At 42.3% G+C, this 16,013-nt stretch overlaps 1 protein-coding gene across 5 annotated transcripts in view; it reads right to left on the reverse strand.

The window, feature by feature from the left end:
- Positions 1-208: 208 nt before the first annotated feature.
- Positions 209-16,013, reverse strand: part of RBM47 (RNA binding motif protein 47) — a 112,085-nt gene continuing 96,280 nt past the window's right edge. For 3 of the 5 annotated variants that reach the window (XM_075261388.1, XM_075261390.1, XM_075261389.1), the window contains 3 exons: positions 10,492-10,698; positions 8,191-8,384; positions 209-5,641 (listed from right to left, as the gene is read on the reverse strand). In XM_075261388.1, coding sequence (XP_075117489.1) covers positions 5,402-5,641; positions 8,191-8,384; positions 10,492-10,698 — 641 coding nt within the window. In that variant the 3' untranslated portion in view covers positions 209-5,401. The remainder of the gene's footprint in view (positions 5,642-8,190; positions 8,385-10,491; positions 10,699-16,013) is intronic. The other 2 variants (XM_075261391.1, XM_075261392.1) reach the window with 2 other exon arrangements.

Below are 16,013 nucleotides of genomic sequence, written 5' to 3' on the forward strand. Positions count from 1 at the left end.
TGCTGCTAATGGTGTATTTTCTTCAACAGTGACAGAGACAATTGGGCAACATATTAGGATATGCAGTGCACCTCCTCCTCTCATGTTGCCCATTCTTCTGCTATCTTGCTTGTTGTCATCTACTGAGCAACCCTAAAACTAAATACATAAGACAATCCCTTTTAATTCTCTGTATGTTCTGATAGAAGTAAAGGACCATAAGTCAATGCAGTTTTAAGGAATGCTTTATTTTCTACACTCTAAAAATACAAAGCAAATATAGAAACAAACTCACATTGAACATAAGGGCTTTTAGAAACACAAATACCAGTATCTGCAAGGGAGTGAGATAAGACTCCAAACAGTCAACACTTTAAGAAGAAAAACAAGGCATATCATATTCCCCCATATCTTGTGTGCAATTTGTTCTTAAGATATAAGCTCACAATTCAAGTCTATAAAATAGAATTCTCATCAGTAGTGTGCATGAAATGGTTCCCGAGCAAAAATGACGTCTTTAACCAAATTCATTAAGACATGAGGATCACAGAGCTTACAGTGGATAGTAGGATTGTACATTCAGTCCACTTCATTAGGGAAAGTTGTCTCCGACCATCCCGACACATGACTACAGGGTTCAATATGGGAGTGTTTTCACCACTTGGTAGGGAGGGAAAGGAACATTTGTAAGGTTAATATACATACAAAAACATCAAATAATGCGTATTTACATGTATGTTATCGGTTTTACATGGTGGCGTGAGTTACTTATATATTTAAATTCTTCCATGGCCTATAGGGAGTCTATCACCAGAACCCAGAATATCAACCCTGCAGATTGATAGGTTAGGGTCACCCGAATCAGACGATTTTTCCCCTTATGTATTGCGGGCATATCACTTATTTTGTACATTTGCAGATGAGTTCTTTGGTGCAATCAGGGTGTTGTCGCTCATTTTCATGTTGACAAAAAAGGCAATGTCTCAACAATGGAGGCACCAATTTACAAAGGGAAAACACAGCTTGATTCAACATTTCAGCTTTTTCTCCTAGTCCCCCCCATACTCATGCACGCTTGTTTTCTGAACTATATATCAACTATACATTCATCATATGGATAGTTATTATGCAGTTTACGGAATACTTAAAGGGGTTCAGCAGAAGTCATAGGAAACTTCGGAAAACTCACCCGAAGTCATAGGAAACCCACCCGATGCTTCATTGTACAATCCCAGTCTTTTCACCCTCCCGTGCAAAGAATTGTGGCGTGGTTCACTTTACTGCTGAGGGCGCTGGTGAGGATCCAGTGATGTATTTGAGTAAAGTCACTAGTTCCTCACCAATAAGTGACCTTAGCCATCAGGTGAGCCCATCCACGTGGCTCCCAACATGGAAGGGGAAGGTGATCGGGATTGTACAATGGAGCACCTACTATAGGTGAGTATGCCTTTTATGGTTTTAGACCCACACCAGCCACCCCTGAGTTTCCTGTGACTCCCGAGAAATTTCTTTAAGATGCTATCATTAGTTAGTAGATTTGTTACCCCTAACTTGGACCCCTTAATAATTCAGTGATGCATATTGCTTCTTATTGCATGATCCAGTGGAATAGCTAGAGTTTCCTTCACTAGCTTTGTTTCCAAATACATTAGACAATGCAGACTGACTTGGTGCCCCAATCCCGAGGGTACATGACCCACCTAGCTTCGCCCCTGGGTAGATTCCTTCCTATTTTTCTTCTTCTCCATGCTCATTACATTACAGATATTGTTTTAGGATCCAGAAGTATGCCCAGCTGTAATATCTCAATATCTTATATATACAGTATGTTTCAAGTAACACATTAGTGCTTAAAGTGATTTATTGTTGAATCATATTTACCCCGTATACACACAATAGGGAATAAACGCTGGAACCCCAGCAATCATGAGAATGGACGGCAAGCTCCACTAAGTGTTTCATGTAAATAAAGTGATCATTGGCAGCCCTTTAGAAGTGAATGGAGAAATGGCCACCACCACTACATTCACATGGAGCACCCAAGTCATCTTATGGGCTCCTATTCTCCCAGCTCGACCCCCAGCAATCCAACATTGATCCCTTTTCTGTAGATAGGGAATAAATGACTACATTGTAAACCCCCTTTAAGCATATATTGGACAGTTCATACGCCGTATTTACTTACATGCTACTGTAGATTTAACCTCAGATACTGTGGTTATAACAGTGGTATAGGCCAATATACACGTATATTTGTGTATGGCGGTATATTCCTACAACATACCTGTGAAGATGTGTTATAGGCTACAGCAAAGAAAAGTGCCAAACATTGTCAGCACAGTTATAATAAAGTGTTGCCTAGCCAGCAATATAGATAGATAACCTCTCTATAAGAACAACAGCAAACCTGCATTACTTCCATACAAATTTGCAGAATTTTTTTTTTTTTTTCCTATTAAAGGGCATAACTGTGCATGAAAACATACTGCAGCCTGGACTTTGAGTGCTTTGTGGTTGTCAACAATAATAATAATAAAAGTAATATTTTATATTTATTCTATTTACTCCAGTGTTGGCGACGCTACTGCATTTAAGTTACATTATGGAGCGAAGAAGAGACTATATTAAATATGCTTAAAGTCACCGGCCACCTTTGAACACCATGCAAAATGAGTCTTTGGTGGATATCATCAAGACCAGTGTATTGTAAACCGGTCTTGATAATCCCTGCGCTAATGGAGAAATCACCTGAATTATGACAAGGCTCAGGTGCGCCCTCTAGGGTGCTGTGCACTTACTCTGAAATCTAGTGAATGAATGAATGAATGAATGAATGAATCCTGTCCACAGTACAGCCCCCTTTTGGAAAGTGCCAAGGGCGACTTACTACTTAAAAAGTTGCAAACCTGCAAAAGTGGGGTAGGCCATTGATAAATCTGCACCTATTACTTCATAGCAGTCAGAGCCAAGTTTTTTTTTTTCTGAAACCTCTCCAAATTCTCTGCATAGGCAGGATAAACTTTTGACTGCTCTCAGTCACCACTAGAGGGAGCTAATGCATTACACTCAATGATTATATCAGTATTCAGTGAGATCCTGAGCTCCCCCTCCAGGTGACTGCAAGCAGCCAGAATTTTATCACTAAATTCTGAGTTTATTGTGGGGATTGGAAGGTTAGTATCAGAAGTGTCATGGGGAAACTACTGCTCTAGGACTCTGTCTATTACAATGGCCGGATAGCTATTAGAGATGAATGATTTTACAGGATGTATGACAGGTGACGTGTACGGCCACGTGCTACAGTAGCACAAACATTCAGCAAACCGCTAACTGTGGAGAGCAAATAAATAAGCATAAAAAGGATATTTAATAGATTCTGTTTGTAAATTCAACACAGCATTATGGCACAACAGGATGTGTTACTACATGTGAAACACCCAAAAAAACACATAAAAATGCTGCATTTAACTTAAATATTGTTCTAAAAAGCCTTTAAACAGGCTGTAAAAACAAGAGAAAAAAACACTGCAACAATATATTCACTAACAGAACAGGACTCATTTCTGAAATAAAATGGTTCTACCTAAAAAAAAAACAAAAACAACAAAAAAAAAACACATCATGCTATATGAAACACATAATATCCAGTTTCCACCTTGAAGAAGCCAGCGACCCTAATGCTCAGCAATCTGGTGCTGGTGCTACCCCGTATGGTAGGCAAAAAAGGTTATAGTTACACTAAAAGTCACCAACAGAACACCCATAGAATGCAAGCATGCAAATAAGAAACATGATATAAAAAAGTGAGTAAATAATCCAAATAATCCAGTTTTTAGAGCTCCCAGGTTATGACTGCTGGCAGCGGAGCAGCTAGAGATTGAAATATAAAATTCATAAAATATATGCTACACCTAGTATATCATAGACGGGTAAGCTGGCCATATACCTACAAATGTCAGCAATTCCTGAGTTGTGTAGCATTTGTTATATACCAGGCACTTAGAAAGTCATTCCGTATGTAAAAAGTAGAAATGGCACAATGTGGCTTCTTCCCAAAAACACAGGTGCGTGCATTGAGTCACAGCAGATAGCAGACCTCACAGGGGTCTTGGCAATGGAATGAACAAATATGGATGGGAGAAGATTGCCATTACATGGCACGGCTCCAACAAAAGCCCCAGGGGTCATGTGTTTCCCCACTTATCTCCTATCCCAAGGATAGATCCTAAAAATGAACATCCCCTTTAAGGTTCACTTTATTGTCTTACAGAATGGTCTCATAAATCTGTGGAATGAAATTCTATATATTTGTGAACGTTGTCCACGTTGCGAAGGGACAAAGTAATGGAAAGTGGTAAGAGGATGCATGTCTGTGTAAGCGTGTGGCGTCTACTTTGGTGGCAGTCTTAGGTTTATTGCTTGTCTTTGTGAGAGTTGGAGTTCATCACTGCCAGAGACATCAAACACCTGTTACAGTAGACCAACTGGCATGGCTTTTTCTGCGTTCAGTAGTCATCTCTCAATTGTAACGCTCACCACATTTGGAGGAGCCCTTTACCATGTGGACAACACAGGACTGGCCGGTAAATGGGTAATCCTGGCATTAAAAGTCTTAGGCCCCCCTACCAACCACTATACCATTTATTGCAGACTCTGCACTTGTAAGGAATGCTGTAAGTATGGGGAAGTGGGTTTCCTCTGTCCAAAGACCCCGAGGCACTCACTGCCCTAATGCCCAAATGGTCAGTCTACCCTCTATGGTAATATAGCCAACCTGTTACTGGAGTCCTGGTGGCATCCATTGGCACCAACCTGTGCCGTATTCCATGACTGCTCTTCTCTTCACTCCAAAATATGGAAAGGCTTATGAAGTATGGCAGACGCCATGGCTTTCTAGTTCCTTCCAGGATCCTCCAGTATATCTTTATAAATTAAGTACCTCCCAAAAAAAAAAAAGTCTATAAATTCTCTCTCTATATATTTCATAAATATGGAATATTTACTCTGTAGGCTATAGCTGCTCATGTACGTGTACGGACGTATACACTTACACTATTGCAATATTATTTAATGTACTACATGATACAGATATATTTATATATATTTATACCTCTAGTGCACATTGTACTATAATTATATATATAAAAAACAAAACCTTCATACCAAATACGTTGCCTATGTATATACTGTTAAAAACCTAAGCAACCAGACCACATAATATAAAACTATATGGTTAAAGCATAAAAACGCCAAAGAGAAATGTATGAACAAACGTATCTTAAAAACTGACTTTTGCAGAAAAAAAAAATTCACATATATAAAATATTCTTCTAAGGATATATTTTTAGTTTTTTTTTTCTTCATAAATATTTTAGAGTTCCTTCAGTCCCCTGCCCCCCCTTTTTTCCTTGAGATGACAGTTTTAGTAGGTTTGGTAGATGTCATGTAATGGAACTTGGATGGCTGCAGCAGGAAAAGCTTGAGGTATATAGCCAGCATATCCTCCGTATACTGCTGCTGCGGCAGCGGCGTTCTTCTGTAGTGTGGCTAATGTGGCTGTGGCAGGAGCTGCGATGGGGACGTAGCTTGCACCGTAAATACCGGCGGCAGGAATCCTTTGCACATTTGGAGCCATGGTATACACAGGAGTTATTGGACGGCCCTGAAATATAGATCATGAAAATACTTCATATATATATCCATTACGAAAAAAGCAAACAAAATATTAAATTCAATGAATATCTACAAGCCAGGAGCAAAATAAAGGTTTGTGTCATAAGAAGGGCTTTACAGTTCTATGAACCCCTTTCCCTGTATACTGTCCTCTTGGATATAATCCATGCCTGTTGGGCCTGGAAGCCTCTTATCACCCTTAATCCATAGTACGTGGTAATCGTTGACAACCATTTTATATCTAAAACTGCTAGACACATGACCATAGTTGTAAATCCCACCGGGAAACCGCCCTGCTCTACTCATGTTATCTTTCAACTTTGCCCCTTTTCAATAAATTCTATTACAGTCTTAGGTGTGACTCTTATCACTTGTCATTGATACTTTTATTGCTCTTTTTCGTGCTCTTTGTGGGTGTTTTAGCAATACAAGGCAGTGGTGTAACTACCGCCATAGCAGCAGAGACAGCTGCCAGAGGGCCCGGGACATTAGGGGCCCGGTGACAGCCGCTACCGTGGCTATCATTATACTCGGGGGTCTTTTCGGACCCCCGAGTATAATGATTGGCGGACCGGGAGAGGTAAGAAACATAAAAAACTGTTACTTACCTCTCCACGATCCGTGCAGACTTCGGCCTAGTCGTCGGACGTCTCTGACAACACATGAACCCGGCCTGCGTCCCGGGCCATGTGACGTCCGACGTCATTGCAGAAGGACGGCAGCGGAGGCCGACAGCGTAGAAGCCGGGGGACAGGTAAGAAACAGTAGTTTTTTATGTTTTTATTCCCCCAGGTCTCCGATTATTATACTCTGGGGTCTGAAAAGATCCCAGAGTATAATAATTGTTTATGGGTGTCCACAGTGGGACATAATACTGTGTGCAGGGGCCACTATGGGGGATAATACTGTGTGCAGGGGCCACTATGGGGGATAATACTGTGTGCAGGGGACACTATGGGGCATAATACAGTGTGCAGGGGTCACTATGGGGGATAATACTGTGTGCAGGGGCCACTATGGGGGATAATACTGTGTGCAGGGGCCACTATGGGGCATAATACTGTGTGCAGGGGCCACTATGGGGATAATACTGTGTGCAGGGGCCACTATGGGAGATAATACTGTGTGCAGGGGCCACTATGGGGTATAATACTGTGTGCAAGGGCCACAATGGGGATAATACTGTGTGTAGGGGCCACTATGGGGATAATACTGTGTGCAGGGGCCACTATGGGGGATAATACTGTGTGCAGGGGCCACTATGGGGTATAATACTGTGTGCAGGGGCCACTATGGGGCATAATACTGTTTGCAGGGGCCACTATGGGGGATAATACTGTGTGCAGGGGCCACTATGGGAGATAATACTGTGTGCAGGGGCCACTATGGGGTATAATACTGTGTGCAGGGGCCACAATGGGGATAATACTGTGTGCAGGGGCCACTATGGGGATAATAGTGTGTGCAGGGGCCACTATGGGGCATAATACTGTGTGCAGGGGCCACTATGGGGATAATAGTGTGTGCAGGGGCCACTATGGGGATAATACTGTGTGCAGGGGCCACTATGGGGGATAATACTGTGTGCAGGGGTCACTATTGGGGATAATAGAACGCGCAGGAATGCGTAGGAGGGGTCAGTCGAGGTCTTCGGCGTCGGTGTCAGTCGGGGGCCCCATGTCAAAAGTTCACCACGGGGCCCCGCCATTCCTAGTTACACCACTGATACAAGGGTATTCTCACCTTTGAACATTGCTTCTAGGACACAATAAGGTGTCCTATAGAGTTATCTTATGACGACATCTGGAGGAGAACCATAGGACTATGGAGGGAAATTTATCAAAGGCTTTACATCACTTTTAGGCCTCACTTTGCTGCTATTTTTGTTTCTGATTTTGCAGTATTTTTTTGATCCAAGAATTTAGGAGAAAGGAGAAGTATAAGAACTTCTTATATATTTCTCATTCCTTTTGAAGCCACCCTCAAAAAATTTTTGTTTAAAAATCTGTAACAAAAAAGCAGCTTTTGTGCAAAGTGGGACCTTTATGCCATATTTGTGCGATAATTTGTGACTTTTCTTTCCTTTCAAAAGTGATGACAAAACTAGTAATATTGCCCTAAATTGGTGCTTTTATCTGGTATATTGATTAAATTAGTATTTTTGGCTAAGATACATGGGCAGTACACGGACGTGGTACCTGCTGTGGTTGGATAAGGCCTCTATAAATCACCGCCATATACTGTGTCGAAAACCCACTAAGCAAAGTCCCTTGGACTGTGTTACATGTCAATTCCTGCAGCGGCTTTCAGCAAATGTGTTGCCGCAAAAGATCACCCAATTTTGGTTGTTTTTGCCATGATGGCTTTCAAGTGAACAAGCTCTTAAATATCCCTGATGGAAATTCCGCATTGTGTCCATCTTGTAGTTTTGATAAGTCCTTCCCAGGATGTGCATATTCAGAACAGAGACCTACAACTCCGAAATGTTACAGGTGAAATCTTTCCATCATTCCTAATAACACATGACATATTACCAACCTGAAATGGTGGAGGAGTGGACACTGATGGCAGAACCGCGGCGGCTGCTGCGGCAGCGGCACTGGCAGGATCGGCCTGCACCGCAATTGGATTGATCATATGCTCCATCCCATGGATTTTGCCATCTTCAATCAGCTTGGCAGCCGATGCAGCCTGAAATACGGAGTACTGGGTGCCGATGGTTGGAATGGCCACTGAAATATATATATGTATATAAGTCAGTGAGGAATGCAGTCTTGTCTTGTTAAGTGGAGTCAGCAATATAAACAGATTTTGACTAATATTCGTAGGAATACACTTGTAGCCTTGTTAAAACATTGTGTCATCCATAGCGTTGCCTTAAATAATACATTATGCAATAGTATACACACTTCTCTGATATGTTGTTATAACTGGGAATGCTTTATTTAGTTCCCTTGTTGCCAAACAGCAAATTACAGACTGCTGTTTATGGTAGCCTTTAGTCCGAAACGTGTCTGCTGATGTACAAGGTAGTCATATAAAATCTCCCATAGCCCTGCCCATACAGCAACAATCTCAGTAACTGTGTCATTGTGTATACATTACCTGGACTCCCCGCCATGGTTCTACTGATCGTGACCATAGCATCCATTTCAGAAGAACCTTGAGAGATCCAGATACTGACACCGAAACAAACACGTTTCCTCCGAGCTGTTTAAGGGCATTGTCTGAGCAGGACTATGTAATAAATGGATATCTCAAGTCAACCAGATACACCTCTTAAAGGGCATATAGAAAGGTTGAGAAAATCCATTTTAAGAGGACCTTTCACCACCTCCACCAACTCCAACTTTTTCAATTCTCCAATAATCCCAGCACTGCTAGAATTTTCTCTAGCCCCCGCCATTCCTATACAATCATTTCTGTTAGTATTAGCACCCAATATGCCAAATGAGCTCTCGACTGGTCCTATATTGTTCCAGCCCATGATCACCCCTCTGACAATAGCGAGTCTATGTAGCTTATCGGTCACCAATACTAACAACATCAATTACTCAGTAATGGTGGGGGCGAAAGAAAAAATTCCAACTACGCCAGTATTTGTATACAGGTACCCATTAAAGGATACAAAGAGTTGGAATTGGTGAAGATGGTGATCACTTATACTCTCTGCTTGTTGGTTTCCTCCATTGTGTAGAATAATAAACAGCCAATGACAACAATAATAATACATTATAATAATAATAATATTAATGTTTGTAATATTAATAAGCTTCCTCCGCACCCTAAACAATGTACATTATACAAGTAGTATATAGGTTTTGCACACCATAGTACAGTATGTTAGTCTAGCAGATAAGAAGGCATGAATGAATGATTTGGGAAATAATGATCAAGGAATACAAAATGATTGATCGATTTAAGATACCAGGAACAGATCCTCATACAGTATAATGAAGGTTGATTCATTCATTTGTGTTAGAAGTATGGATTGTGGAGTCATTGATGTCAAACACATCTACATGTAGACAGTCTCTTCTTCACGCTATATAAGGGTTCAGGTTCTACAATAGTATACGTTATGGATAATATTAATGGGATTTGTGTGAGATTACAAAAACATGGCTACTTCTGTCTAGAAAGAGTTCCACTGTTGCAAATAGGCAACCCGGCAAATAACTTGGCTGAGTTGCGATACCAAACATAGCCTATGTACAACAGCGGTGCAGTTGTGTTTTTTCAATCTCATACAACGCCTTTAAAGGAGCACTAAACCTAGAGTACAAAGTTTAGAAAAACAGAGCTTATAGAAGAGATGAAGCTAGGCAAGACAATGTAGTGATCATGGGGGAAGGGATTTTCCTGGACTATCTAATAGTAATCCCATTGACGAACACTACGGTCAGCCCTTCCCTAGCCAAAAATGGCTGCTAACAAGTCAACAACAGGTTGCATTCAACTGCACAGAAAATGTAGAAGATTTGGGATATGTTCACATCTGCTTTGTTTAATCCATTCTTTTGTAGGAAGAGTAGAATGGGTTAAACAGTAAAGTCAGACTCGTTCAATGACAGACAACAATGAATCCAGAGAGACCCATTAACTATAATTGATTTCACTGGACTTTTTCTTCCTAGGTTGACTCTGCGCCGGAGATGTGAACGTATCCTTAGACTTTAGGTTTAGTGACTCTTTAGGTTCTCTATTGGGTTGGTCATTTTGACTCCACTTTTTTAAAGGTTTTGCATGTTCTTCCATAAACACCATCCATATTTCTCCAGTGAAGGAATGAAGTGAATTATCAGGGATCAGTGTAAAATGTTAGATGTTAGGACTAACCTGCGCCAGGTTTAAGAGCAACTGGATTGACTGTTGGTAACTCCAGGTTGGGAACAAGTTCAAAGCCTTTTTCTTGCTGTTTACCCTTCCCTTCATGATATCTGCTATAAATGCCACGGCCGGCCGAATATCCCCCCAGGTACGTGCCCCTGGGACCAGGGGCTCTGTTGCCAGCTGCACCTCGCCCTCTGCCTCTTATGCTGCCTGCTTGTGATACCAACATAACACAATCAGAAATCATAGGAGATCACAAGTAATCCTCCATGAGCATATGCGGAGCAATGGGTAGGTGTTTCTATTTTGGGCAATGACACGCATTGAGGAGAAGATACTAGAGTTTTCATGGTCCCACTTTCTAGGCTCCCCCCCAAAAAGATGTCCTTGCAATCTCTCTAATGTCAAATCAGCCAAGGTGCTTGGAAAATGATATTTTCTCTAAACTGTAACTCCTCCCAAGATTGCACAGGGTCAGTAGAGATCTTGGTGCAATGTCATCTTCAAAATGGAAACACGAGTTAAGCAAAATGCAGTTTTATGGAAAGAGAAGCTAAAATACAAGTAGACTCCAAACACCAAGTATAAGCTTGACAGAATGCAAAACACGTAATATATTGAAAGACTCTAGTGTCATTTACATATACAGATGTAGTAATGTTTAACTTGACTTGCTGCATCGTGATAACTTTCTGGGCCGTGATATCTTATCATAGAAGTAATTGAAACCCATTGAAAGAGTTGTCTGTGCCATAGTATATCTGCTTATGTATGTATTAAGCAATATAGAGGAAAGCTTCTGTTGCATTGTATATCTATAAGGCCTGGTTCACATCTGCATTTGATATTCCATTCTGGGAGTCTGCATGGGGACCCCCTGAGCGGAATACCGAATGCATTGACAAGCGGTTAGCTTATGACAGCACACGGACCCATAGACTATAACGGGGTCCATGTGTTTTCCGTGCGATGTCCGCATGGACATAGATAGTTGGCCAGTCCTGCAATAATTGCTGGGTTTAGTCAATGATATTGAGAAAACTGCATTGATGCAATAATAATCTGCGTATTTCATATGTTTTTTGCATTCTGCCAAGAGAGGATCATCATGACCCATGTATGTGTCAATATAGCAAGGTACATTTAGACATAGGGAAATCTTGTATTTTAGCTGAGAAAGAGTTTATGGCTTTAGTATGAAAGTGAGATGTAAAATACATGCCAGACATACGAAACCAAATCATGGCTGGGAATAATGACATGTCGGAGGTAGAACTAGCAGAAAATCAGGTGACAAACACGGATTTACTGATAAGGTGAGATGAACTGTGACCAAGAGCACGAGGAATAACGTACGACCTTGAGAATGTTCTCTTATCTGTCTTGCTCACACTTTACAAGGGTATGGTATATTTATATATGCTCCCTGCCCTGAGGATTTATAGCTCATTCTACAGGAATATTTGGATTCATCATGGACACCTTTTATTTGACAGTACTAAATACTTTAGTTTGCAATGCCCCCTTCCAGATTGAGGATCTAATAGACTTGCATTGTGAGTTTGACCTCCTGTTCATCCAAGAAACACTGTGTGCATCAGAGGAGCAGAGAGGAGGTCAGTGCTCTGGAAGGGAGCATATAACTTCACAATAAAGTAACACTTAAATACAGAAAAGCTCATTTTCCAATGGAGAGGGCAAATGTTTTTTTTTGTTTTTTTTTTTTTTTTTTTAATGGTGTGCACACATACTTCGTAGACCATTAGGATAAGGGGTGTAACTAAAGGCTAAAGTTTTGTTTGGGACCCCCTGCGCAACTCCTCTTTGCAGCTATAAGCCTTAGATTTTAGCAACATTTATATTTAACCTTTTCTCTCTGTCTGGCCCTGAACGCTGTAGAGACTTATTCACAGCTCCCCATGGTTTCCCTTGTCAGTTTCCCCATACAGTAATTGGGCACAGCCTCTCCCACAGAAGCCCTCCTTGACTAGGAAGTGGTGATGGTGGATTCATTGAACAAGTTCAAAGAGCGCCTGGATGTCTTTCTTGAAGAGAACAATATTAAGGTTTATCGATTCTAGATTTTAAGGACACGTTGATCCAGGGTTTTATACTGACTGCCAGATTGGAATCGGGAAGGATTTTTTTCCCCCTGAAATAGGGCAATTGGCATGAGCCTCATGGGGTTTTTTGCCTTCCTCTGGATCAACACTGTAGGGATTGTAGGGTTATAGGTTGGACTTGATGGACTAATGTCTACATCCAACCTCATCTACTATGTAACTATAACTATAGGCTGCTAACCAACCATTATTTTTGCCATTAGAAGCTTAATCTTTTCCTTTCACAGTGGTAGGTTATGTATCATAAAGCTTCTCACAGGGTCTCACTATGGTGCACCAGTGGGCAGGGGTAAAGGGGAAATAAGAAAGAAGATCATAGAAGTTTAATCAGCCTTAGTTTGGTGAGGGTGACCTATGGTAGTAAGGATGACCAGTGGGCTTCTCTGACTTTTGGGCCTGGGCATTGCTCAAACTACTTCTACTCTTATAGTTACACCAATATTCAGGAGGGACATCAGAAGTGCCCACATAAGAGCACTTCACCCACATATAATATCAAGGGCCATGTATAAAGCAGATGGAGATGTTGGATGATGGAAAACAACTAACTCTCATACTAGTTTCGGTAGGTTCACACTGGCCAGGGGCGTAACTACCGCCATAGCAGCAGAGGCAGCTGCCACAGCGCCCAGGACATTAGGGGCCCGGTGACAGCCGCTACCGCTGCTATCATTATACTCGGGGGGTCTTTGCAGACCACCGAGTATAATGATCGGCGGACCGGGAGAAGTAAGAAACATAAAAAACACTGTTACTTACCTCTCCATGATCCTGCCAGGCCTCCTTCCTACTTGTCTGACGTCATAGAAGAAGGACGGCAGCGGAGAAGACAGCGTAGGAGCCGGGGACAGGTAAGAAACAGTAATTTTTTTATGTTTTTATTCCCTTGGGTCTCCGATTATTATATTCTGGGGTCTGAAAAGACCCCAGAGTATAATAATTGTTTATGGGTGTCCACAGTGGGACATAATACTGTGTGCAGGGGCCACTATTGGTGATAATACTGTGTGCAGGGGCCACTATGGGGCATAATACTGTGTGCAGGGGCCACTATGGGGCATAATAGTGTGTGCAGGGGCCACTATTGGGGATAATACTGTGTGCAGGGGCCACTATGGGACATAATACTGTGTGCAGGGGCCACTATGGGGCATAATACTGTGTGCAGGGGCCACTATGGGGCATAATACTGTGTGCAGGGGCCACTATGGGGCATAATACTGTGTGCAGGGGCCACTAATGGGGCATAATACTGTGTGCAGGGGCCACTATGGGCGATAATACTGTGTGCAGGGGCCACTATGGTACATAATACTGTGTGCAGGGGCCACTATGGGGGATAATACTGTGTACAGGGGCCACTATGGGGGATAATACTGTGTGCAGGGGCCACTATGGGGGATAATACTGTGTGCAGAGGCCACTATGGGGGATAATACTGTGTGGAGGGGCCATTATGGGACATTATACTGTGTGCAGGGGCCACTATGGGGGATAATACTGTGTGCAGAGGCCACTATGGGACATAATACTGTGTGCAGGGGCCACTAATGGACATAATACTGTGTGCAGGGGCCACTAAGGGACATAATACTGTGTGCAGGGGCCACTATTGGGGATAATACTGTGTGCAGGGGCCACTATGGGGCATAATACTGTGTGCAGGGGCCACTATGGGGCATAATAGTGTGTGCAGGGGCCACTATTGGGGATAATACTGTGTGCAGGGGCCACTATGGGACATAATACTGTGTGCAGGGGCCACTATGGGGCATAATACTGTGTGCAGGGGCCACTATGGGGCATAATACTGTGTGCAGGGGCCACTATGGGGCATAATACTGTGTGCAGGGGCCACTATGGGACATAATACTGTGTGCAGGGGCCACTATGGGGCATAATACTGTGTGCAGGGGCCACTATGGGCGATAATACTGTGTGCAGGGGCCACTATTGTACATAATACTGTGTGCAGGGGCCACTATGGGGGATAATACTGTGTACAGGGGCCACTATGGGGGATAATACTGTGTGCAGGGGCCACTATGGGGGATAATACTGTGTGCAGGGGCCACTAATGGACATAATACTGTGTGCAGGGGCCACTAAGGGACATAATACTGTGTGCAGGGGCCACTAAGGGACATAATACTGAGTGCAGGGGCCACTATGGGGGATAATACTGTGTGCAGGGGCCACTATGGGACATAATACTGTGTGCAGGGGCCACTATGGGACATAATACTGTGTGCAGGGACCACTAAGGGACATAATAGAGTGTGAAGGAGGGGGGTCGGTCGAGGTCTTCGGCGTCGGTGTCGGTTGGGGGGGGCCATGTCAAAAGTTCGCCACGGGGTCCCACCATTCCTGAACAGAAGCCAGGTGTGAACCTATCCTTAACTGGAAAGCACTCCAATGTGTTTTGCCTTTTGGTGCACATATTATTACATTATACGTACAGTCATCCAAGCTTTCATCTCATACTTGTTGTTAGCTCAAAGGCTTCACTTACAGCCAAATCAGTCATTTTTGGCCTGTTTTCACTTCCTCAAGGTCACAGTGCACCGCATAACTAGTCAGCAGTCATGGAAATGGCAGAACAATGAAACATCATGTCACATCATAAAGTGCTTGCTAAAGAGATTCAAGACTATACAAACATTTCGCAGAATTTTGTTCTTCATAAAAATTTGAGATGATCTTTGCAAATTTGCAGAGAGAAAGACAGAAGAATTTGTTAGATAAAGGAAACAACATCTATATCTGGTATTGCCAACAAAGAACGGAAATCACGTATTGCTGAACATTACAGTATTTCTATCTACCCCCTAGATTCTATCCTTAAGGAAAGCAAAAGTCTGACAAGCTTGAAGGGTTTTCTAAGGGGATAAAGGTATGGAATAGTACAGTCCACCATGCTATTCTATACTGCACCTAGTCAAAAATGTATACTTAAAATGCATACCTTTTTCTCAACATGGTTGCCTACAGGGGACAGTTGTGACTGGCATCCAGCACAGGAATCCATCCCATAAACATATACGTCATGAGCTTTTCAATGGTTATAAGTGACATTTAACAAATGCTAATATTGCCTATGGGTGACACACGCGTTAAACAGATGCATTTATTGCCCATAGACTATAATAGCATTTATTTAATGAATACATCATGAAAAGCTCATGACATAGGCATTAAAAGAATTATCTGAGACTATGATATTAATGGCTGTGACCTCTTCACTACTTACTAAAAACAGCGCCATATGTGACATAGTGGCTGTGCTTGGTATTGCAGCTCAGCCCCATTCATTTGAATGGGACAAGTTGCAAAATGAGCATATGACCAATGGATGCGATGTCACTGCCTAAGAAGAGGAAATTGAGCTCAATATCGCTGTCCCAG

This window comes from Leptodactylus fuscus, chromosome 1, assembly GCF_031893055.1.
Source record: "Leptodactylus fuscus isolate aLepFus1 chromosome 1, aLepFus1.hap2, whole genome shotgun sequence".
NCBI classification, from domain to species: domain Eukaryota; kingdom Metazoa; phylum Chordata; class Amphibia; order Anura; family Leptodactylidae; genus Leptodactylus; species Leptodactylus fuscus.